The sequence below is a fragment of the Microtus ochrogaster genome, chromosome 2, assembly GCF_000317375.1.
Source record: "Microtus ochrogaster isolate Prairie Vole_2 chromosome 2, MicOch1.0, whole genome shotgun sequence".
Lineage (NCBI taxonomy): Eukaryota > Metazoa > Chordata > Mammalia > Rodentia > Cricetidae > Microtus > Microtus ochrogaster.
This window is the reverse complement of record NC_022010.1, coordinates 92557746-92581393: the sequence shown is the minus strand read 5'-3', so window position 1 is coordinate 92581393 and position 23648 is coordinate 92557746. Positions and strand designations below refer to the sequence as shown.

At 43.3% G+C, this 23648-nt stretch overlaps 1 protein-coding gene across 6 annotated transcripts in view; it reads left to right on the top strand.

Annotated features, from left to right (window-relative positions):
* The window catches only part of App (amyloid beta precursor protein), a 221324-nt gene extending 197994 nt beyond the window's left edge, over positions 1-23330 (top strand). For 3 of the 6 annotated variants that reach the window (XM_005345291.3, XM_005345293.3, XM_005345295.3), the window contains 5 exons: positions 1074-1295; positions 7574-7627; positions 11256-11356; positions 14161-14307; positions 22351-23330. In XM_005345291.3, coding sequence (XP_005345348.1) covers positions 1074-1295; positions 7574-7627; positions 11256-11356; positions 14161-14307; positions 22351-22452 — 626 coding nt within the window. In that variant the 3' untranslated portion in view covers positions 22453-23330. The remainder of the gene's footprint in view (positions 1-1073; positions 1296-7573; positions 7628-11255; positions 11357-14160; positions 14308-22350) is intronic. The other 3 variants (XM_005345292.3, XM_005345294.3, XM_005345296.3) reach the window with 1 other exon arrangement.
* Positions 23331-23648: the final 318 nt, after the last annotated feature.

Genomic DNA, 23648 nt, shown 5'->3' with positions numbered 1-23648 from the left:
CAGCCTGATCTACAAGAGCTAGTTCCAGGACAGGCTCCAAAACCACAGAGAAACCCTGTCTTGAAAAACAAAAAAAAAAAAAAAAAAAAAAAAAAGAAGAAGAAGAAGAAGACCATTCGACGGTTCAGATCCAGTGTGACATCACAAAGACCTCTCCTACTGGCAGTTAGCAAAATCGCTCAACAAATGACAGCACACTACACGGCAATAAAACACAAGCCGCTAATATGCAGAACAGCTTTGAGGCAGGGAAGTGATGATAACCTAGGCTAAAGGACTCTCTTGCTACTGGCCTCCCCACACTGGCAGCCTCTGTCCGCAGACCTCTCTGAACTCCCTTGCATACTTCCTTGAGGGTCTCAGAGCCACAGAGATGACTCTGGATCCCCCCCCCCCCCGCGCGCGCTCAGGTTTTAAGGTGGGGGCATTGCCAATGGAATTCCTTAGAAGATACGCACTCCAGTCAAGAAGGGCAGGAGCTTTCAGCTCAGGCCACATGCATGATGCTCAGAGGCAGAGATGGGAGATTCGCCCAGAGAATTAGCAAGGCTCCCTATCCGCAGGCCTATACTTGAAGGACAACATGCGTGTTTTTATTCCTTCTGCTTTCGGGGAAGGCAGGTATTTTCAAAGCAAAAGCTAATGCCTGAATTGAGCAGGCTGCCCATCTTTAATACTTCCCCCACCCCTCCACTTCACATAAGATGGGGATAAAGGATATTCTTGTTTCAGGGACTGTACCTTGCCCAGCTTCTGTGCTTCATGTTAGCTCTCCATGATATGGATTCCTTCATGATCATTGGATCTGTGGGGAGTCTATGAAAAGGAAGGGGCCGTTAGCTGTCAAGATCTCCACCTCTGGAGGAGTGAAACAGAACAGGATAACAACCATCCCCTGCCGTTCTCCATGGAGTCAAACCCCACCTGGACAGTTGCTAGCTGTTACTTACATGTTAGGTGATGCCAAATGACAATCTGTCGCACATACAGAGCATATAGTCAGTAGGGATCGCTGCTGGAGCTGCGGCCTCTGTGACCATACATTAACCAAGGACACAACTGGTTTTGTTTAGATGAGCTGCTTCAGAAAGAGCAGAACTACTCTGATGATGTCTTGGCCAACATGATCAGCGAGCCCAGAATCAGTTACGGAAACGATGCTCTCATGCCGTCTTTGACCGAAACAAAAACCACCGTGGAGCTTCTTCCTGTGAATGGGGAGTTCAGCCTGGATGACCTCCAGCCATGGCATCCTTTTGGGGTGGACTCCGTGCCAGCCAATACAGAAAATGAAGGTAAGAGTCCCTTCCTGGAGCCAAAAGCCTTCTGGTATGTGCCCATGTGCTTTTTATTGGAATGATGGCAATCAAGACAGACATTTGCCATCTGCATACACACGTGGGCCCACAACTATACACCCACCTGCACACGTACATGCACACACATACACAAAAAGTGATAACTACACTAAGTTGTTACTTGTATCTATTAAAGTAATATATCTATTACATAAAGATTATTTTGCATTATTCTTTAATTTTTAATACTGCAAAGTAATGAAGCTGGTATTTGATAGCACAGGTAGTCCTATTTTTATCTCCCCTTTCTCTTTGTAGATTTACATACATAGTGACACACATCTACCAGCTACCCAAGATCACCCTGTGCAACATAGGGAAACCGCATCACAAGATAAAATGAAGTAAAAAAACACATAGGATATACCACATATCACTGTGTGTGAGAGAGAGGCAGAGAGACAGTGTTGGACTCCCAGAAATCCACCTGCCTCTGCCTCCCATGTGCTGGAATTTGAGAATTTTAAATTCTCAAGAAAGATTTTTAAAAATTGCTCTCACCGAGAAGTATTTTACTGCTTCCATGAAACCATGACCTCTGATTGTGGCTATCAGAATGCCCACCTTTAATGAACAGGTGATCAAATGAAGGGCACACACTGCGACCATCAGAGAGCTTTGGCAGGGCCTGTATACTGAAACAGACACTGAGAAAAGCTCCCTTGGCTACTGATTTTTGCATGAAGGTTCAGATTACACTAAATGCAAAAATAGACAACCAGGAAGCTTGCTTCGGAATTAACGGTTTCTTGCTAAGCAATTTCAATGCAAGGCAACTGTCAAAATTATGGAACCTATGCTAAATGTTTCTACCTACCAAAGTTCAAGGAATTAAGTTTTCCTCGAAGAATTTGCACACCTAGGTGATGTGGCTTTTCCACAGGAACTTCGGCAAAAATACCTGTTTCGGAAACAGCATTTCGTAGTTTGCCATTTTTCCGTATTCAGTACTAATTGCATGCACACAAACACCTTGATTTCTCGAAACTAAGAATGTTTTCCAAGAAGGCAGCGGGATTTTACGTGTGACTTTCCTCAGTGTAAAAACACTGAGCAAGTTAGTTGGGGTTTTGTTTGTTTGGATTTTGGTTCATTTCTTTGATTTTTGGTTTGGGGTTTTTGTTTGTGTTTGAGACAGGATCCCTGTGTGTAACTCTGGCTGCCTTGGAACTCACTATGTAGACCAGGCTGGCCTGAGCTCATAGAGATCTGCCTGCCTCTGCCTCAGGAGCTCCTGATGAGCAAGCAGTTTTAAAAGACAGGCTGTAGAATTCCTTGTGTATTTTTTTTTCACAGTATAACAACCCAATTTGTTTCTTTAACACCAAAAATAAAAGGGAGCTTATAACCATAATCAGACTAGATACTGTCACATACGACAGCGATTTTATTTATCGTGTGTAAGTAATTGACTTTCCCATTTCTTAACATTATCCTAATAAAACAAGAAAATAGGTTATTTGACTTTCGAAGACCTGGGTAACTTCCATATACATGGTGTTATATAAGTAGATACACTCAGGGCCTTAAAAGTCATTGTTGCCCGTGTATAAACTCTGATGAGGTGTATGTGTGTATGAAAATGTACAGTCTTGTTTTATAAGGTCACTGCACACTAGATTGTCTCTTTCCTTAATGGTGATAGCACACACTGTGACATGAGCCTTAGGAAATAATGTGCACAGGTAGACATGCCATACATGTACACACGCACACACAGAGGGGGGAGAGAGAGATACTCTTTAGTATTGCCAAGATGTCATGCAAGGCCTTATTTAGGTGCATCTAGATGACTAGCCAGCACTCAGTGCTATATTGCCTAGGTTTCATCTGAAGCAGGCATTCTTGTTAAAGATCTGCTATTGGGGCTGGGGAAGATATCTTAGTCAGGGAACAGTTTTGCCGTATGAGCATGAGGACCCTAGGCATGATGGCTCTGAGAAGATGTAGAGGAGTTGATCCCTGAGGAATAGTGACAGGTCAGCCTAGGCTGCTCGGTAAGGTCTTGGCCAATAGGGGATCCTGTCATAAAATTCAAAGAGTATGGCTTCTGAGGAGTCACACCTGGGGTTCATCTCTGGCCTCCACACATGTGCAAGCGTGTGGACATGTGTGCACATTCACACACACACACATGCACACACACCTACTAATCAGCAGGATCTCATACTCCAGAAACAGGAGAGGCTGGGAATGTAGTTAACAATGCAAGGGCTCATCCAGCGCATGTGAGGCCATCTATTCCGTCAGCAGCAGCACCAACCAGCTTCACATAATGTCCCAGGAGACAGCAGTCCTTATGTCCTCCGAGTCTTGAAGTGTGAGTCCCAATACCCACTTGAGCAGCTATTTTCAAAAGCCTTTCCAACAATTAATGCATTCTTGGTTTATTGGGTTTTGTTTGATACTCTGAGGGGTGAAGCCAGGATTTGTGCAGACTAAGTATGTGTCCACCTTAACTCCCAGCCCACAACAGTTCATCTTCAAATAAAACGAACCTGCAAGGTCTTCCTGGGAAAACCTTGTTGTTGCAAATAACACATAGAAATAACACGATCTTTGCTCTGCTTACCAAGTGACACCCGTTCAGAGCTGCAGGGGCTGGGGTGGGATGGCTCAGTGGGTGGCAACACTTGCTCTGCAAACATGAGGTCCTAGGTTTGAATCTCCAGCACTCATAAAAATCCAATCATGGGCCGGGCGGTGGTGGCGGGTACGCCTTTAATCCCAGCACTCGGGAGGCAGAGGCAGGCGGATCTCTGGGGGTTCGAAGCCAGCCTGGTCTACAAGAGCTAGTTCCAGGACAGGCACCAAAGCTACAGAGAAACCCTGTCTCGAAAAATCAAAAAAAAAAAAAAATCCAATCATGGCAGCATCTGTGTATCACTCCAGCACTGGGGACATACGCAAGTGGATCCCCAGAGGTCACTAGTCAGCCAACCTACATGAAACTGCAAGCTTTAGCCTCAGCAAGAGGCCGTGTCTCAAGGCAATAAAGCAGAAGGTGCTAGAGGAAGATGAGCTAAGTCCTGCTCTGGCTTCTGATGGACAAGCACAGGTGCCCACCCTTAATCACTCGCATACCATACACATAAGAAACTATGCAGAAATGCCGTATTCATAAATAAAACTGGAGTGGATTCTGGATTCACGTTATCGTAAACCCCTTACATTCAGTGGGAACTTAGAAAACCATGTAGATTGTGGGCTGTTGTGATGGCCCTATGTACGGCATTCAGTATTCTGGATCCTTTCCCACCAAATGGCAATAGTGCCTCTCTTTCCTTAGGCTAGGGTCCAAACACATTCCCTTGGGGTGGTAGTCAGGACTTACCCCATATTTCTTTTTTTTTTATTATTATTATTATACAATTATTTGGTTCATGATTTTTATTTTTTTTTATTTTTATTTTTTAATTTTTTTTCTTTTTTAATGACCAGGTTTGAGATTCCTCTGCAGCTCTGCTGTGTGACGGGGCTCATATTTCTGAGCCTCTCCACCTATTTTCCAGTCTGAGATCATTTGCATCTTCATTTCTTGCTTAAAGGTAGTAGGCGAGCATTGAGTGGGGTAACAAGGAAACGCTCTTAGAAAAGTGCCTAGAACACACTAAAGAAATGACTTTTGATGGGATCGGGATCTTGTTAGGAAGACTTTGTCATTCTTTGTCCTGACGGCTCATCATGAACCTAAGCACGACGTCCTTCAAATTAATAAATACATAAGGGAGTATATACTATAATAGTTCCTGCTGCTCCCTTCCCTCAGACATGTGTCCCCTGTTCTCCCCGCCTCTCTTTCGCATGTACACACCCTGAGCTACTAAAAATACCTACAGTTCTCAAAGGGTTTCCTTGCATTGTCCTTGACGGCCTTATCGTCATTGTTTCAAATGCTTACCAGAAAAGCGTGTTTGTCTCAACAAAAATAGTCAAGATCAGTAGATGCCTGGCCGTTTAGTTATTTTACCCGGAGCAAAGAAGGAGCTGAGGGGGTGGATGAGTGCTTTCAGGACACAGCAGGGCAGCTAGGTGCACAGATGAGCTCAGCAGTTGAAAGGGTGTGTAAGAACCTGCACAGAATCTGGCCAGACTAAATCCCTTCATGGAGCGAGGAGGTGATCGTGATGTCCCACCCCTGAGGACATTGGCAGCTGATGGCTGAGAAGACAGAGACAATCGGTTCTCATCAAAGATGTGGCCCGAGGTTCAGTAGATGTCTCTCCATCAGTATGTATGCTAGTGGTGCTGAGTGAAATCCATGGGTGGGAAAAAATAAAGAACACTTGAAATCGGGAGGGACTAGTGGAAGAGTGATGGAGGAGGAATAGAAGTTGATCAAAGCACTCTGTATGAACAAAATTCTCAAATCACATAAAAATAAATAAGTAGACAGCAAACAATTTTATATCGTAAAAGATATCCTAAAACTAACAGAATTATGTTCTTACCCAGGTTGAATGAATAGCACTTAGAGTAATGTCTTTTAGGTTTTTATAGACACTAATAAATTTTCGTCATTGCCACAGTAATTGTGCATTATTATGAGACCACCATCTCTACATCCTGCCTTTACGCCACAGACACAGTCATTTCCCTGGGTCAAAGGCACATTTTCTAAGGTGTGGCTGTCAGAGTGTAGGGTCACACCAGCAACTGCTGTGCCATTAAGCCCCTCTCCTCAAGACAGTTAGAAAGGTAGGCCCCCTCAGCTAACTCCATTTTACAGGGGTCGTAAAATCACAGTACACATTCGTGATGGGAAATGAGCTACAGAGAAACTATAAATGTCACTGTTGAAATAACCAGACATTCAATAAACGTTGTCTTATAGCATGAAAACTTTCCAAGTAGATTTTCACAGCTATTGGTCCTTACTGCAATAGAAAGACAGATATTACAATTTTCATTTTTCCATAAGAGGAAGCAGCCTTTTGTGACTGTTTACCCAGTCACCCGCTTTGTCGGTGCGGAGCCTGGATTTCATCACTCCCCTCCCCCTTCTTTCTGTCCCCCACCTCGTCAGTCTCTGCATGGGCAAAGTCAGAACCACTTCCGCCTCTTGATGTATACAAGTCTCTTAATGAGCTCAGAGATATGATTTGCTCATATTATGAAGACAGCTCACTGTCCGTCTGTTCCCTGCCACTATTCTTGCCAACATGGGCCATTTCGGATGGATTTGGGTTTGTGGTCTCCACTGGTTGCTTGGCCTGTGAGCCTCTGGAAGCTGAGCAGTTGAAACCGCTGCTCCCAAGGCCTCTTGAACCTCCCCTTGGCTTCCCTCCACTCCTGTGCTCACATTTCTCTCTTTTTCACACGTGCCAATGCTGACCCAGGGCACTTCCTCCTCCCTTGAATTCTTCTGCCCTTTAGCCACTGTTACTCCTAGAGACTTGACTGCCCTCTCCCTTCCTTGTTTCTTCAAAGACCAGAGTCAGCTCAGGGAAGTGTTTTCTAACAATGAACAGCACCCAGGGAATGCCAGCTGGTGCAGAACCCTGGTCAGGGAATTGCTGTACCTCCGCCGTTGTTTTCTTTGGCTCAGTCCCAGGATGCATACAAAGGAATAATTGTGACTCTCAGCCAATATGAAAGGAATGGTCTCATTTCACACAACTCAGCTGAATGTCATCTGCGCAGAAGAAACCTGCCCTTTCTAAAGAGAGACAGTCAGAGCCCGTGGGTTACCTCTCCTAACCTCAGCCTAAGAAGGAATTTGCCTCGCTAAATGGCACATTGCGTGGTGAGGCGTTGCTCTCCTGGTAAAGTCATATTTGCATTTCCTCTGGCCGTCAAATAATCCTTTTGTAGTTAATTAACTGGGAAAAAGAAGGTAAGATTGGACAGTTGTAGAAGGAGATATCTTTAATGTTTACTGCTGGGCTGGGTAGAATCTATTTTCTTTCTAATCAAAAGCCAGGAAACTATCTCTAACCTAGCGCAGAGGAAATGCCACCCTCCCCAGCCTTCTTCTGTGCTGCTGGTGCATGTCCTGGGGAGTGCTTTTATGAACAAACAGAGGAAGCGCCAACTTGAAGTGGTACCCCTCCCATCCTTGATGCGCCGAATTGACCCCCGAAGGTTCTTTTTCCAGCTGCTCCTTCACACCTTGTTTACTGCATGCGCTTTTGCCCTGCTCTGTGTTCAGAAGCCACGACTTTAACCATCTTGATTTGTCTTGTTTGCTCTCTGTCTCTCGCTTCCGGCACCAGTCGAACCTGTCGATGCCCGCCCCGCTGCCGACCGAGGACTGACCACCCGACCAGGTACCTGCCTCTCCGCTCAGCAGCTCAGCAAATGTGCCTGCCTCTCGGGGTTGCCTGGGTTGCAGAATGCAATTTAAAACGACTAAAGGCACCGAACTTGATTTCAAATTCTTTGCTTCTGCTAAAGCTTCACTTCACAATTCCCACGTGATCTACTTTTCTGTTTCTGAGCTTTCCTTTCGAAACTCAAAGCAAGTCTTTTCAAATATGGTGTTCTCTCTCTTGATTTCTTTCTTTTTAATAAATGGGGATATGATTTTAATTAATGTCTTCCAAGATGGAGGCACAGGGAGGTGTAGCTTCCAGTGGTGAATTAGGTCTTGCTGCAGGCATCCCCTCTCTTTCTTGGTTAGTATTCATGGGGGTCCTTGAGTGGGCTCAGACTTCTGTTGGTTACTAAAACAGACACATTCCCTAAAAATGCCATAATTGGTATTTCTCCAGATCCAGGAATACTTTTTGTCCTTTGTGAATTATATATACTTACTCTCAGCCAGTGCCTAAAATAGCACAACAGATGTATATGCATAATTTTGCATAGGAGCCCATTGTTTTTTATATTACAAATTTCTTCACTATCAAAATAGACACTTTTTTTTTCCACAGTCTCCCGAGATGAAAAAGAAATGTGTTGTGACCCACTGTTATATGTTTAGCCTCTGGCTAAGCTTAGTTTTAGGAATAATGTCACACCACGAGAGATGTAGAACATGCGTGTATCTAGTCCATGTACAGCCTCACCCCATGATAGTGGTCAACAAAGAGAATCAGAAAGAAGAACGCTGGTGAATTGAAAGATCTGTATATTCTAGATTGTTTTTTCCAAATAGCGCGTACCTTCCCATATTTACTTTTGGTTTACCCCTACATCCCATTAAATAGTCAAAAACATTGTTAATCTTCCTTGAGAACATCAGTAAAGGGAGGTCAGTCTTTGTTTCCTGGTTCAGCTATATCCATAGCAAGATCAGAAATGGCTCTGCCCCTCTTCTTGCCAATAAAGCCTCTAGCCTTGGTTTGGCCAGCCATAGTCACAGGTAGACTTTGAGAGTCCTTCTCGTGACACCATCATGACCCCGTACTCTGGTTCATCCTGTGGAATCACACACTGACAGCTGAGCTCATTGATCTGATGAACATCTTGTCTAAGTGCTTTTAAAGGCACCTTGAATTACAGTTAGCTGCCCACTGTTTGGGCTCTCCTGACGTCCTCCTTAGTGCTAGTGTCCGTTAGTTAATTTCCAGGGAGCCAGCAGTTGGCATTCCTATTTTGCTCTGCCAGCTGGTGAAGCCCAAGGCCGGAGCCAGAACAATTTTTGCCACAACTAAAACTAGCTTAAGCTGGTCTTATCCCCAAGGCTTTTTTAAATGGCACTACTCATTTTATTTGTTTTAAATGATAACGTGTTTTTCATCTATAAACATAAAATGTAATATTGAGACTGATTTTACCAAATTCCTGTATTGTATAAGGATATATTTATTGTTGTCAAAATAATCGGGCACCCACTCACGCCACCAGCCAATTAATTTTTCACTTTATTTACTTTCTAAGATGTAAAAGACACTTTCATACCCTGGCAGGCAAAGGTAATCTGTTTTGAGAGAAGAGCTAATGACATCCTACAGGCCAGGGAAAGCTATGAGGTAGCAGTATTAGTCCAAAAGAGATCAATGTAGTAAATTCTGTGGCAACTCAGAAGGAGTAAATGATAAGGTCCCTGCTCCTGGGGGCCTGAAATAATGGAAAAACACGTTTTGCATATTTAGGAAGATGGGATGACAGAAGACAGGGAGAGATACATGAGGACACACAAAGATGTTTGTGATGAGAGCAGCAAGGACCACATGAGGGTGTGTTACCAGTGAACTCCCTGGAAAGGAGCTTTCCAGAAAGGGGAGTGTAAAATTTAAAACACGTGGGGTGGAAAGGGGGAAAATCCTTCAGAAGATAGCCACCAAAGAGAAAGAATGTATTCACTGGACATGAGGAAGAATCTGCTAAGCCATGTTTATGAACATGGTACTTGCTTGAAAGGTCTGAGGAGCTATGCAGGCTGTACTTTGTGCTCGTAATGAGTCTGCCAAGTATTTAGATTCCCTTGTAATCCATTCCTATGATGCCTACATTGTATTAATAACTCCCCGTGTTGTCTACATTGGATTAATACCTCCCTGTGTTATTTATATTGATTAATATCTCCCTGTGTTGCTGATATGTTTTGATAATGCTATAGCCACACTTTATGAAATCACCACACATTTGACTCTGCTGTACCAAGTTGCTTCTTTCCAGATTTAGATACCCTTCCCAGAATTACCCTGTGCCTTTGCTTTTGAACAATCATTCTTGTCGCTCCAAAACAAAGCAAAGCTGTGAGTTTTTGGCTTACTGCTCCCCACCCTCACCCCTCTTTGTTATATCATCATGACGAAGAGGCTGGTTTCTTCCCTTTCACATCTGAAAAGCCAGCATGTTGTAACTTTTAGAATATAGTGTTACCCACAAGGCACAACAATAGTGATGCTGATTTCTGGACATAGTGACTATCACAACTACTTAACTCCTTCTGTAATGTTTCCAGGGAAAGCAGACTCTGAAAGAGATAAGAAAACACATTAGCGGACTCTTCACTTGATTTATTAAGCTACCCTTCCATTACACCCTATCCCCAACCTTCTCCAGGCCTAACAATCCAGTTTTATGACCCTCAAGAGATATTTTCCTATTGATTTCTTTCTTCATTCTATCATTTTGTTAATCTCCTTGTAATGGCACTCCTAAGTGTGTAGAACGTCTTCCAAATTATATATGTGCTAAACATATAATGGTACTCCTAAGTGTAGAACGTCTTCTGAAATATATACATGCGAAACAGAAATAAAACATTTTTTCTCTTTAACTTCTAAAACATATTTACATTTTAGTTTTAAGCCTCAAATTATTATTTGAATCATGGCATACTGTAACAGTTGGTCCAAGAATTGTGCATCCATGTGTAGAGAAGGAAGAATTAAGAAGCATTTTATACGTTGTACGCTCCTGCTTTTTATAGTCAGCAGATGAGGCAATTCCATGTGGTGTGTAAAACTTGAGAGCTAGGATGCTTAGGTCAACGGATTTTGTGACTGGCACAGTTTGCTGTTCATAGACATGTGAACATAATTTATCTGTAATTAGAACAAAACTCCACAGTAACCATTTTGTTCTCCCAGGTCATTAATGTTTTTTCAAAGCTTTGCATTGGTTTTTTTTTTTTTTCCCCTCTGAAGTAATGACAGCCCATAGAAAATGCACACATAATGAACCATAGGCCACTAAAACCAAGTCAACATTTCTCAGGTACAAATTTAACCCAACATCCCAGCCAGCACCGAGTTTCCTTCCTTCCTTCCCTCCCCTTTAGAATTACAGCATGTGTTTGGCCGTGGGAGTATTGTTTTCAACTTTCATTAGACGTTTTGCTTTATAGGCAGTGGTTAATGGTTTAAGTCTAGGATGTCATTTTTCTTGAAGAAGTTCCTTAATCTATTTTTCTAAATGTTCTGCCCTAGAAAGAAAATTTTGGCAGCCTTTGTCTCGTTGTGTTGCTAATTGATTATCCAACATACTCTGTGTTTCATGTAGGTTCTGGGCTGACAAATATCAAAACGGAAGAAATCTCTGAAGTGAAGATGGATGCAGAGTTCGGACACGATTCAGGATTTGAAGTTCGTCATCAAAAACTGGTATGCAAAATTATTTCCCTCTCCCCACAACTGTGTGTCTGCCCAAGTGGCATGGGAACACTTAGCTCATCCTCTGCCAAACCTGGGAGGGAAAACTAAAACCAAAATGTTTGCCTAGATCATCACAAAGTTCTGAAGAGAAGTAAATGGAGCTCTGTGTGCCGTTCTTTCTGACTCTGACCAGAAGCAGCTGAGCCCAGCGGACAGTTAAAAGTGCCACAGACTTCAGTGCTGCAGCCATGACAGCCGATATCCGTGCACTACACTTTCTAGGCAAATAGGTTTCCCAGGCTGAACACATCTAATCCAAATATCCAAAAATGAAAGCTCTAGAACTTACTTCCTGACCCTTGGTAGGATACCACAAACAAGAAACTTGACACCGTGAGCTTTTGAAAGGTAGTCGCTAAAACTCTATTTAGGCTAGATGTAAACTATGCATAGCACACATAAATGAATTTTGTTTAGCTTTGGTTCTGATCTCCAGATCAGATCATCTCCTTACATAAATACAGAAATTACAGAATCCAGATTTCTGAAACCCTTCTGATCATAACTATTCTCCATCTATCCTAGTTTTATTTGAAGAATCAGAGTCTCAAACACACAAGTAGTGCATGTGTCTTTGGACTTTTTTTTTTACGCTGTTTACTTAACTTCCCATCTGCAAGTAGAGCTTTTCAGTCATCTGTCCAACCCATTCATTCCTCCCACCTCCCAGGACTTCATTTGTCTCAGAAGGGGAAGGAGTGGGGACCCTGTTAGGGTGGGTGGAGGCAGGAGGTGTCCCTGACATTAGTGCAGTCATCAAAAACCTTGGGCAAAGAAGATAGTGGTTTCTTTTAAGACAATGGCATTTTTCTTCCTAATGTTAGAACTGGGATGCATAGAAAAGCAAGTGTCTTCTTCATAGGCACACAGGAATTATGTGATTTCCCTGCACTTCAAGTGCACCAAGTCCCAGATTGTTAGAGTTCCTCCCCTGTTATCAGTTATCATAATAAAGGGCTAAAGTAAAGAAGAAAATTCTTTCATGCATTCGGTGATGAAGCAAAATATGGCAATAAATTTTTTGCAGAGTGATGCTTGATATGTACTCCAGCACTGCTGTTTCTGGAGTAAGTGTGCCTGCAGTCTGATGCCTTTCCGTGGTTATAAATAAAGTGTATTGATCCTAGTATGAAATTCCGAAAGAAAAAGCCTTTATTGTTTGGCTTCTCATCTCTGAATTATTGTAGCAAATCCAAAGCTGGCTTGGGATTCAGATTTGCATTAATTTTTTTTTCCAGAAGAAAACTACACTTTAGCCATCCATAGCGTAGTTTTCCCTGGCAAGTTTATTGCTGTGTCGGGTATTGTGAAATCAGGGGCGCTCCTGATGTGGCTGGAGCTGGAAGGTTTAAAAACAAAACTGGGGGAACTGCTGAAGGACTGGGCGCTGGAGCAGAGAGCTGAAGATGAATGCAGAGTCGCGCTTTCCTGAGACGATGTCATGGACGCCCTTCTGAGTAATTACATGAACTCCTGTAATGCGACAGTGACTAATGGCAGCGGCAGCAATTAGGGGCATCAGCTCCCTCTACTGTGCTAGCTGATAAGATAATGCACTGTAATTAGTGCAGTGAATATTACAGAATTACAGTATTTCCTTAAAGACATAGGGATAGGTCCAGACTCACATTTATTCCTGATTATTTCACTGTAGTATCATTAGCTAATTAATGATTTCCTTTAATAAATATGTTGAGCTAGCATATTTGGCTAGCAAGGGGACTAATTATGAACCACTTCTAATTTTGTTGCAGATGCACCGTAAGTAACATCCGCTTAGAAATTTTTTTATCTGCTCTCATTTACTTCATCTTTGCAGATTGCCACCATGATAGATTTAGCGGTGAAAATCGGTCATTCGCCTGTCTTGAAGCTGCGGTGAAAGGATTATTTAGGGAGCTGTTTTCACTGACTTACATAATGAGTGTGGTGTATGGTTAGGAATAGTCCTCCCCCCTCCCCATCGCTTTTTTTATCTACCATAAGATCATCTCTTATATAACAAGATGATTAAAGTGAGGTCTGTATCTGTTATCCACCTAAGTAGACAAAGCTGAAAAAATAATGGTTTGCTTTTGTAAGGAGCATAGAGAATACATACATACATATACATATATATATATATATATATATATATATATATATATATATATATATATATATATGAGGATTTATCACAGTGAATAAATTTCTTCTTTGTGATAGTGTCAGAATTCTTCTTGTGTTTAATATAAATGACCAGAGTAAAGAGGTCAATTTCAGTTTCTAGAGACAACATAATACAGTATGGGCTGTTTGTAACTCTGAGATCCTCTTTGCCTATTGCTTCTCTTTGGAAACATTGCACATTTAAAGCACAGAGTCCATTTCATGGTTAACTGAATGTGACTGAGTTATTGCACTGTGAAGTAGGCAGCTGGGCTGTCCTTGTCCCTCTGATCACCTCCTGTGTCTCGGGGTATTTATATAGAGAACATATAGGTTTGAAAACTAGCTAAGGGCAGGAAAGTGCTCACCTGTGTCCAGAACTATGGTGGGCACCTCTGTGGTTTTAACCAGACGCTCAGCTGTCCAAGAATTTCAGATCCCTGCAGACTTCTGTTTTGAGGCGTGCTGGAGAAATTGACTTCTCAGAACCTGGGAAGCCATGCTTTGCTCATTGGTAGGGACCCTCACGGCAGAGGGTCTGCTGAAACTTTACTCCTTCCCGTTTCCCCTCCACTTACAGTTCTTTTCCTTGGCTTGTTTTCAAGGTGTTCTTTGCAGAAGATGTGGGTTCAAACAAAGGTGCCATCATTGGACTCATGGTGGGCGGCGTTGTCATAGCAACAGTGATTGTCATCACCTTGGTGATGCTGAAGAAGAAACAGTACACATCCATCCATCATGGCGTAGTGGAGGTAGGTAGACCTGAAGGGTTGTTGGCAAGGATGAGTCAAAGGAAGGGCGTACAGGCAAGGAAGCATCCTGAACACTGGCCTAGGGACCACCTGGGAGAAAAACAGTATTCCTCCATGGTGCTCAGGTTCCAGCTATGTCTTACTGTGGTTTTCATCCATTCCAGGTTACTATGAATTTAATGAACACTCACTAACAGTTTATGTTGTTACTTTAACTTATAATTTATAATGAAATTGACCAAAACAAGAGTAATTTTAAGGAGAAAAAAGTACGTTTTTCCTTAAATAACAAAAACAATATCAAAAGTCAGAAAGGGTAATTAAGAAGGGTAGGTGTTTACTTTTTGACAAAAATATTAAAACCTAGACGTTCATTCCTGGTTTTTGTTTGTTTTGTTTGGGCCCTTAAGTAATCTGGTCTTTGAGTAGAACCAGCTTATTGCAAATAACCTTGTTAATTAATCATTCCTAATTTTTAGCAATGACTCTGACTATTGCTGTGAAACACTGAGATAGGAAAGATGTACACTGAGGCCCCCACAATGTATGTGCTAGACAGATAGTCTTTCTACCTACAGGCCAGCCAAGGAGGGATGTTTAGTACAGAAGTCGATTTATGTCATCAAAACGTGCAGGGTTCAAATGCAACTCCTTCCACTTCCGATGTGGGGAAGAAAGAGCAAAAGGCAGGTCACAGTCACAAACAAGATCTTTCTATGAATTTAAGGAACACTTGTGGTGATAGAGAACTCTTAAGGCCTCACTGTGTGTGTAACTTTTAGATAGTTAATAGCGTAGGTGTTCTAGAACTGAAAGAGCTCTGGCCAAACCCATGTCATTTTATAGATGAGAGAAAACTAAATCTAATAAAAAGATTGGCACAGCACCGAACTTAGTATGGCCCAGGCTCCCCCATACAATGGGTGTCGCTTTCTATCGGAGGAGGGTGTCGCTTTCTATCGGAGGCCCGTGTTAAGCATTTCAGTAAACCCAGAGAAAGTGCCCCAAGCCATCCTTTATCATCCGAGGGTAGGGATCATTTAGTAAACTCCAGTGAAGGAGAGCCAGAATTCTCACTTTCATCAGGTTTTAGCGTCTCCTCAGCTTGTTCCCGGGGAAGCTCATGGGATTGTTGTAGGTTTTAATTTCTTGGTTTTGCTGATGTGGATAGAGTAAAGACTAAAGTCTTGGGTGAGACCCAGGAAACTGTGGTCTTTTGACCTGAATGTTTTACAAACTAGAGTATAAATGCATGTTTTTCAAGACAAGCGGTAACCCTGGATCTGGAGGCATACTCAGGCAGTAGAGTGTTTGTCTCACAAGCGTAATGACCCGAGAGTGAATCTATAATACCCCCCTCCATAAAAGACACAGCAGTGAATGCTTATGATGCCAGCACTGGGGGACGAGAGAAAGGTGAACCTGAGAGGTTGCTGGAATCAGCAACTCCAGGTTCAGGGAGAGACCCTGTATCAAAAAACAATGTGGAGAGCATTGACGAAGACACCTGACCTCAACCTTTGGCCTTTGCACATGTATGTACACAGAACGTGTACACACGCACATGCTCAGATAGCCAAATTTGGGGTTTTGCTCTTTCTATAGTAAACCTAAGTTTGTCCTTCAAACACCGACAAACATTATTTCTGATACATCTTTCTCCTGTTTCTAGAAATCTGCTTTTTTTTTAACTTCAGTCCCCTATTTGCATATGTGAATGATTTAAAAACTCCTATGAATTTCATTGATAGAATTCTGTTTAAATGGTCTTAAATTGGTGACTCTGTCCAGGGTGGGACTTCCTGTCTGAAAAATGTCTGTCAAATGCCCATCTTGATGCCACAGCTAGAGCCTATCTCCACTTGCTTTGGCTGCCATAGAGAGTACCACAGACTGAGTGGATTACACAACAAAAATGCATTTTCCTGCCAGTGATAGAACTTAGAAGTCTGTGATCTCAGGGTCGGCAGCATTGGTTTCATCAGATGCCTCTACCCTTGGTTTCTAACTATCTGTCCTAAATATCTGTCTTGCTAAGGTCCTTACATGGTTTCCCACAGCTCTTACTGTGTCCTGATCCCGTCCTCTAAGGTACCAGTCATAACTGGGCTACAGTCCACCCTCACGGCTTTGTAGTTGCTGCTTTCAGCTTTGACATCCTATCTTCTAATGCAGCTACAATCTGAAGACTTTGATAAGGACACAATGATGCCCAGGAAAGCTGCACAAAAAAAACGATGCTTCCACCAGAACTCTGTTCCTGCTGATAGATGAAAATCCCCCACAGGCTTCAGCACTAACACATAGTACTAATGCTGCTTCCTTTGAGTTGCTTTCTGAGCAGGCCTTGAGTTGCAGAAATGATACCTCTTCCCTGCCAGGAAAACCAAGTCTCTAAGCACCCTTCCTGCAGCCTGGGCCAAGTGTTTCTATTTGTCACTTAGCAATAGATGGCTCTTCAGAATGACATAGGAAAGAGGTTGACATGCTGACCAGATTCTAAGGAACCGGAAATCATTCTCTGAGCTGGGGCATCCCAGGGGAAGATTGCTGTTCAGTGTGTCCAAATGGTGTCTTCTTGGATACCTAGAAATGGCCTGAATTTTCTCTTTATTCCCTCTAGAGTCTTTTTGTCCTAGAGAAGGATGCTGAGGAGAGTCTGAAAACTCCCTTTCCCTTTTAGAGCCTATGTTTTTGTCCAGCTCTGTTTTTGAGTCTGCATTTGGCCAGAGGGTTGAAATAGAACTTGCTTGTTCTGCTGCCCCTAACCGTTGCCCTTGGGGAGGTGTCATTTAGCTGAAATGGTAGGAGCAGGCCACCAAGAGTTGCTGTTCAGCCTGGGATACCAGTAGTGAGACACACTGCCTGGGTTTCACACTCAAGGCCCCTTTGCTAGTGCCTAGAGTGTGCACTGCATGTTTGTGATCCTCCCCTGCCTAACTTACGGGCGCTGTTCACACTCAGTAACAGTGTGTACACAGCCAGGAGTCGAGCCAACTGCAGAGCAAAATTATTTTGGGAAAACAATGCATCTAAACATGAATAGCTCATTCACTAAATAATCACTGTAGCAACTATTTGCATTTAGATAGTATTTGGAATCATAAGTCATAGTCATCTGGGGGCACTTAAAGAATACAGGAGAATGTGTGGAGGTTATATGCAAATGCCAGGCTTTATTAGGTAAGGAACTTCATCCTTCATCTTTGGCTTTGGAGCCAACCTCCTGTGTATGTAAGCAACCCTCTATGTGGAAAGAGCTCTATTCCTAGCGCTGGTTAATTTCCTTCGCGGAGGAGTAGACCTGCCTCAGTAAGAACAAAACAGAGTAATGAATGGATCCAGAGTCCTGATAACTCGAGACATCACCATTGTGTTTCACACCACCAGGGCATGATGGGAGCATGTGCTTCCAAAGCAGCTCTGTTCTTTTAATGAGAGACTCTCCTGGGTCACAGAGGTAACAAGCCCAGGGAAACCATGGCGGGAGGGTGGACATGCAAACAAGCCTAGTGTCTTTTATTGACACAGTAGATAGTCATCTACTATCTACTAGTAGTAGAAATGAGCAGTTGGTTTTAGTTTACTACAAAGTAAGAAATAAATATTGACTTAATGATTTGCCTAGCGTGACGCCGGAGATTCATTCTACCAGGTATGTCTCCTGATGTGGTAACTGGCACGAGTCATGACGTCACAGCCCTTGAGTGTAATGCTTCCTAAACAGGCCTGAGATTCAGTCTGTTACTGGTGGCAGAACATCCTCATGCCACCTCCGTTACCCATCTCTGCACTGAGGTTCATTGGCAGCGATGTTGGAAATGTACGTATGGACCATAGATCTTCAGTACCCCCAGAGAGAAATTTCAGCTCAAATAACATGAAGCCACACTGTCTCTTTATTGTACAATGTAAAGAAACTCTGCCGGTCCCGGCTCCAAGGAAGACACTGCACCTCCCTGCTCCCATACCCCCAGTCATTTCCTCAATGACCCAAATAAAAAAAGTTGCTTATTTAACTTTTCACAGAATCATGCCAAATGACCTTTCTCCTGAGGATTGTGTTGTCATACTGGTGACATCATAGAAGCGTGACCTTAGAGGTCCTTTCTTCCTGGGAACATGGGTGCAATGGCAGCCACCAACCTGGGGAGTCAGATCACTCAGAGAGACTTGGGGTTAAAGGAGAAGCAAACTTCTGGTTTACAGATGGCTTCCAGGCAGCAGCAAGAGGAGGAACTGGAAGGTTGAAAGAAAACATCCAAGGTGATTATAAAGAACTAAGCAAGGAGGTCCTGAGCCCACCTGCAGAAATACTTAACATTGCCTATGACTGTAACTAAGCTACCTAGATAGGGATGGAACCATAATTACAAAAATGAACACGCTCAGGATTGGACAGAAAGTCAGCACTGGAAGGCGTGGAAAGGGTAGGAAAGTGGCCTGGCAAGAGCGGAAGAGTCCTCAGCCAGGCGGGGCGGTGTTGGCGCACACCTCCCAGGACTCAGGAGGCAGAGGCAAGCGGATCTCTGTGAGTTCAAGGCCAGCCTGGGCTACAAAGCAAGTTCTGAGACAGCCAGAGCTGTTACACAGAGAAACCCTGTCTCGAAAAACAGACAAGCAAAAATAATAAAAATAGTCTAAGTGTCCTCTTGGGGAATGTCGAGGGAGGAGGGGTTTAGGTCCAGTGATGGAGTGCTTGCCTGGCATGCACTGGGTTCAGTCTTCAGCACGTTGATTCTGCTTTTTCAAGGTGTTTGTGCTGGATAGGCTCAGCTTTACAGTGTCATCATTGCCAGTGACCATTGAAGCCACGTGCTGTCCAAATGACAGAATCCTATACCTAAAGCCAGGCTCACTGCTGATCAGTTCCTCTCTTCAGTCCAGACATCCAGGGAGAGAATGTTCATTAGTGTGATGCCCATATTTTCTTCTCCAACAAGGAGATATTCCTTCCCTGGAAGAGGAGATTCCTTCCCCCGTTCCATGCTATGGGACGTTCCTTCTAGAACTCCACCACCAACTCAAGCTGCCTCAGCTCAGCGTTGATTGACTGAAACAGGATGTCCACGCCATATCTGGTGATAGAGGGATTGGCACAGTGCCTATGGTAGTTTTGCCAGTGAGGAAGGGATTAAGGACCCTTGCTATGAGGAAGGTTCACCCCTTCTCTGTTTAGCTGGAGATTTCTCTGCAGACATGACTGTTCGCTTCCAGCATTCAAGAGGACTAGGGATTAAAAGATGCCATTTAGACTCCTCTCCTCGGGTGCCGTTTGTAAGAGCAATTCCTTCGGATGCTCAGAGCACTGTAAACACTGAGAGCCAAGCTGCCCCATAGCAGGAATCCTGAACACTTCTGCTTCCCAACAGCAAGGGGCATCAAGGATTAATACATAAAACAAACCAAGAAAAAAGAGGGAATTGAGATGCCAGGACTGAGCCCTGGGTCTCTGGTGGGGTTCCCTTGAGCATTTGCTCTGGAGTTTGAAGAGAGGAAACTAAATAACTGTATTAAACAGGCAGGTGTTCTGCAGTTCTTGGAAAATGCACATTACCGTCAACAGGCAGCGTGAGGGCTGCAGCTCCTCCTCGAGGTATATATTCTAACACCCAGCTGTTGTGTGCGTTTCTCTGTACTGAGAAACAGCAGCTTCGTGCTTAATCTCCAAAGGAAGATTTATTTTTAATTCCCTTATTAGGAATCTCAATTATGGGGTAATACGAAGGGTGGGGGGATGCCCAAATTAAAATGACACATGATTACAGACAGGCTGGTCCCTACCAGGCAGACTTCAAGAGTGACTGAATACCCCACTTTGGGAGTTAATCTGTAGGGAGAAGACATTTGAACTAGCAAGCCTGTGGCCAATTATACAATTGCCAATTAAATCAAGGTGACCTCATTTGTTGACAACAGTGCAGACCGCAGGAAACTGGAAGAGATGGGAGAACACACTTGTGTGTTAGTCCCCAAGGGCAGTGATGCTAGGCATCCATTTGAGCAGTGTTGTCTTTGAGTACTGGCTCTAAGGTAGCAGCACCTGTTCTAGGAGGAAACATCCAGATCCCTGGAATAACCTGGGGACAAGGGTACAGGCTGCTCTCACGGGAGGGAAGAAGGGAACAGCTCCCATCTGAAAAGAAGTCAGCGACAATAAGCAGAAGGAGCTGCCTGTGCAGGAGAGCTTGGAAGTTCCTATTCCCACTGCTTAGTGATTGTGTCATGAAGTCTGTCTCATGCCCAGGCTAAAAGAAGTCACTGGTTCTGTGAGATGGGATCACATAGTGGCTATGAAGGATTTAATGTCTATGAGGCTCTCCATCTGAGATATATCTTAGGTGGGGCTAGTCATGACCTATCTATAGTCCATCATAGTCATGTGTTGGAGTAAGGCCACTAGTTAGTTCCCGGATGCTTAGCCCCAAAATAATCACACAGAACCTGTATTAATTAAAACACTGCTTGGCCCATTAGCTCTAGCTTCTTATTGGTTACCTCTTACATATTAATTTAACCCATCTCCATTAATCTGTGTATCTCTACGTGGCTGTGGCTTACTGGCTAAAGTTCCAGCATCTATCTCTGGTGGGGCTACATGGCTTCTCTCTGACTCCACCCTCTTTCTCCTTGCCTACCTCTATTCTTTTGCCCTGTCAGACCAAGGCAGCCTCTTTATTCACCTATGGTATTCACAGCATACAGAGGGGAATCCCACATCAGTCATGACCTGTCTGTGTAGGTCCATCCACACACACCTGGTAGCTCAGCATTGACACCATGTGCTCTCTGACTTTTTTCCCCCTGCACTGGGGTTTAGGAGCCACCACTGCAGTGAGACAGCCACATGGGCAGTATTAGAGAAGAAAACACTGGGTAAATTGCCAGATGTCACTTGGCAATGCTCAGCAATGAGAAATGGGATCCACCTGAGGTTGCAAGGTCAATTCAGTCTTGGACAGAATAAGAAAGATCCCTTTGAAATACGGCCCCTAGAAGATGCCTTCACTTTTCTGGGGAAAACATGCTTTATTCTGTGTGCATCTGAACAAATTCTCTTCATTGCCCAGTGGCTTCACAGAGGCTGGGCTCTTTTTAATTCAGCAGACTTAAGCAAGCACCTCCCCTTCTCCTCACGGGGAGAAGCAGTGCAGTATAGAAACAAGAACAGCCATTAGCTACCATAAAAAGATAAAGTGCCCTGCACAGTCTACAGAGACTGTCAGCCTGCGTGGCTCTGAGGGAAAGCATGTTTATAATGTTGACCTATCTTACAGGTGAACCCCAAGGTAGTGACTAACAGAATCCCTGTGATGGTTTAGCTGGCTGTAGTTCCTATGCATCTTAGGATTCAGGGGTGTGGGGAGCGTGTGTGTGTGTGTGCATCTGCGTTTGTGTGTGTCTGTGTGTGTCCATGTACGCAGTTCTTACCCTGAATCTGACCTCCAGCATTGCAAATTATATATGTGTAAGTATGTTAACAAGACATATATAAAATATGTGTGTTATATATAATATGTAAGTCAGCATTTCTCTACATGGATTTCCTTTTTCATGTCAGGTGATACCCCCTTTTATACATATGCTATCACTTTAATTAGTAGGTTCTCAGAACTCTCTAACATTTCTACAGATATAAACTCATATTGAAAGTCAGAAGATACTCAGAACCACGGAGAGCTGAGTATTCTATTATGCACGGATCAAAGTGTCACTCACAGTGCCCTCCGTGTGATACTCTTTCTAGCTCACCAACCCTTGTCTTTAGTGTTCGCTATTTGTTTCAGCCAAGGGGCCCTGCGCAAACCCGAGTACTCGCGTCAAGATTATCAGCACCACCTAGTGGCTAGATGCAGCATCGGCATAAGCCTTTGGCTCTGCCATGTGGAGTCAAAAGTTGAGGGGGAAAGGGTAAAATATTGGCTATTATGCACTTTGGGCAAAAGAAAAGTACACACACTTTGCCTTTTTACTGCATAGTATTGCCGTGCCCCCTTAAAGTGTCGGTGTATTGTAAACTCGAGTCTCATACTTGCTTTCTAGGTTGACGCCGCGGTGACCCCGGAGGAGCGCCACCTCTCCAAGATGCAGCAGAATGGATACGAGAATCCAACCTACAAGTTCTTTGAGCAGATGCAAAACTAGACCACCGCCACAGCAGCAGCCTCTGAACTTGGACAGCAAAACCATTGCTTCACTACCCATCGGTGTTCATTTATAAAATAACGTGGAAAGAAACAAGCCCTTCTGTTTTCTTTACTCATCATTGCCTTTTGACAGCCGTGCTGTAACACAAGTAGATGCCTGAACTTGAATTAATATACAAATCAGTAATGTATTCTCTTTCTCTCTTTACATTCTGGTCTCTACACTACATTATTAATGGGTTTTGTGTACTGTAAAGAAAATTAGCTGTATCAAACTAGTGCATGAATAGATTCTCTCCTGATTATTTATCAGACACATAGCCCCTTGGCCCGTTGTATATTATTCTTGTGGTTTGTGACCCAATTAACTCCTACTTGAAATACGCTTTAAAAATCGATGGGGGATGCTTTGTGTGAGCGTGGGCATTTAGCTGCTTCTCTTGTCTAAGCATTCTTTTCCTGGTCACTATGCATTTTAAACATTTTTAAGTATTCCAAATGATTTTAGAAAATTTTTTTTCCATGATTGCATTTTACTGTACAGATTGCTGCTTCTGCTCTCTTTGTGGCATAGGATGCGAGGATCCACATTGATTTCTTTGTGCCTGTTTCATGTGCACACATTAGGCATTGAGAATTTGAACTTTTTTTTTTGTCCATGTATCTTTGGATCTTTGATAAAAAATTAAAAAAAAAAAAATCCCTGTTCATCGTAAGCACTTTTACGGGTTGGGGGGAGGGAGTCTTCTGCTGGTCTCAAATTACCAAGAATTCTCCAAAAATAATTTTCTGCAGGATGATTGTACAGAACCATTGCTTATGCCATGATAGCTTTCTACACTGTATTACATAAATAAATTAAATAAAATAACTCCAGGCAAGACTCTCTTTTTTTTTATATAACAGTGATTGTGGACATTGAGTAGTGACAGTACCGTGGGGTGTGAGAGAATGAGGCTGGCTCCATTGTATTTCCAGTCTGAAACACTTCAACCGTGCTACGAGACAGTGCACACCAAGAAGAGAAGGAGGAAGTAGAGAGGCCACCCAGACAGCGCCTCTAAGCATTCTACAATTTGTTTAAAACGGTGTTTTGATGAAACTAAATATGTTGTCAGAGGGGCACCATCGTACCGGTGTGGTTCTGTGGCCTTAAACCTGGAAAGAGGGCTTGTTTTATTCCTTGACTTACTT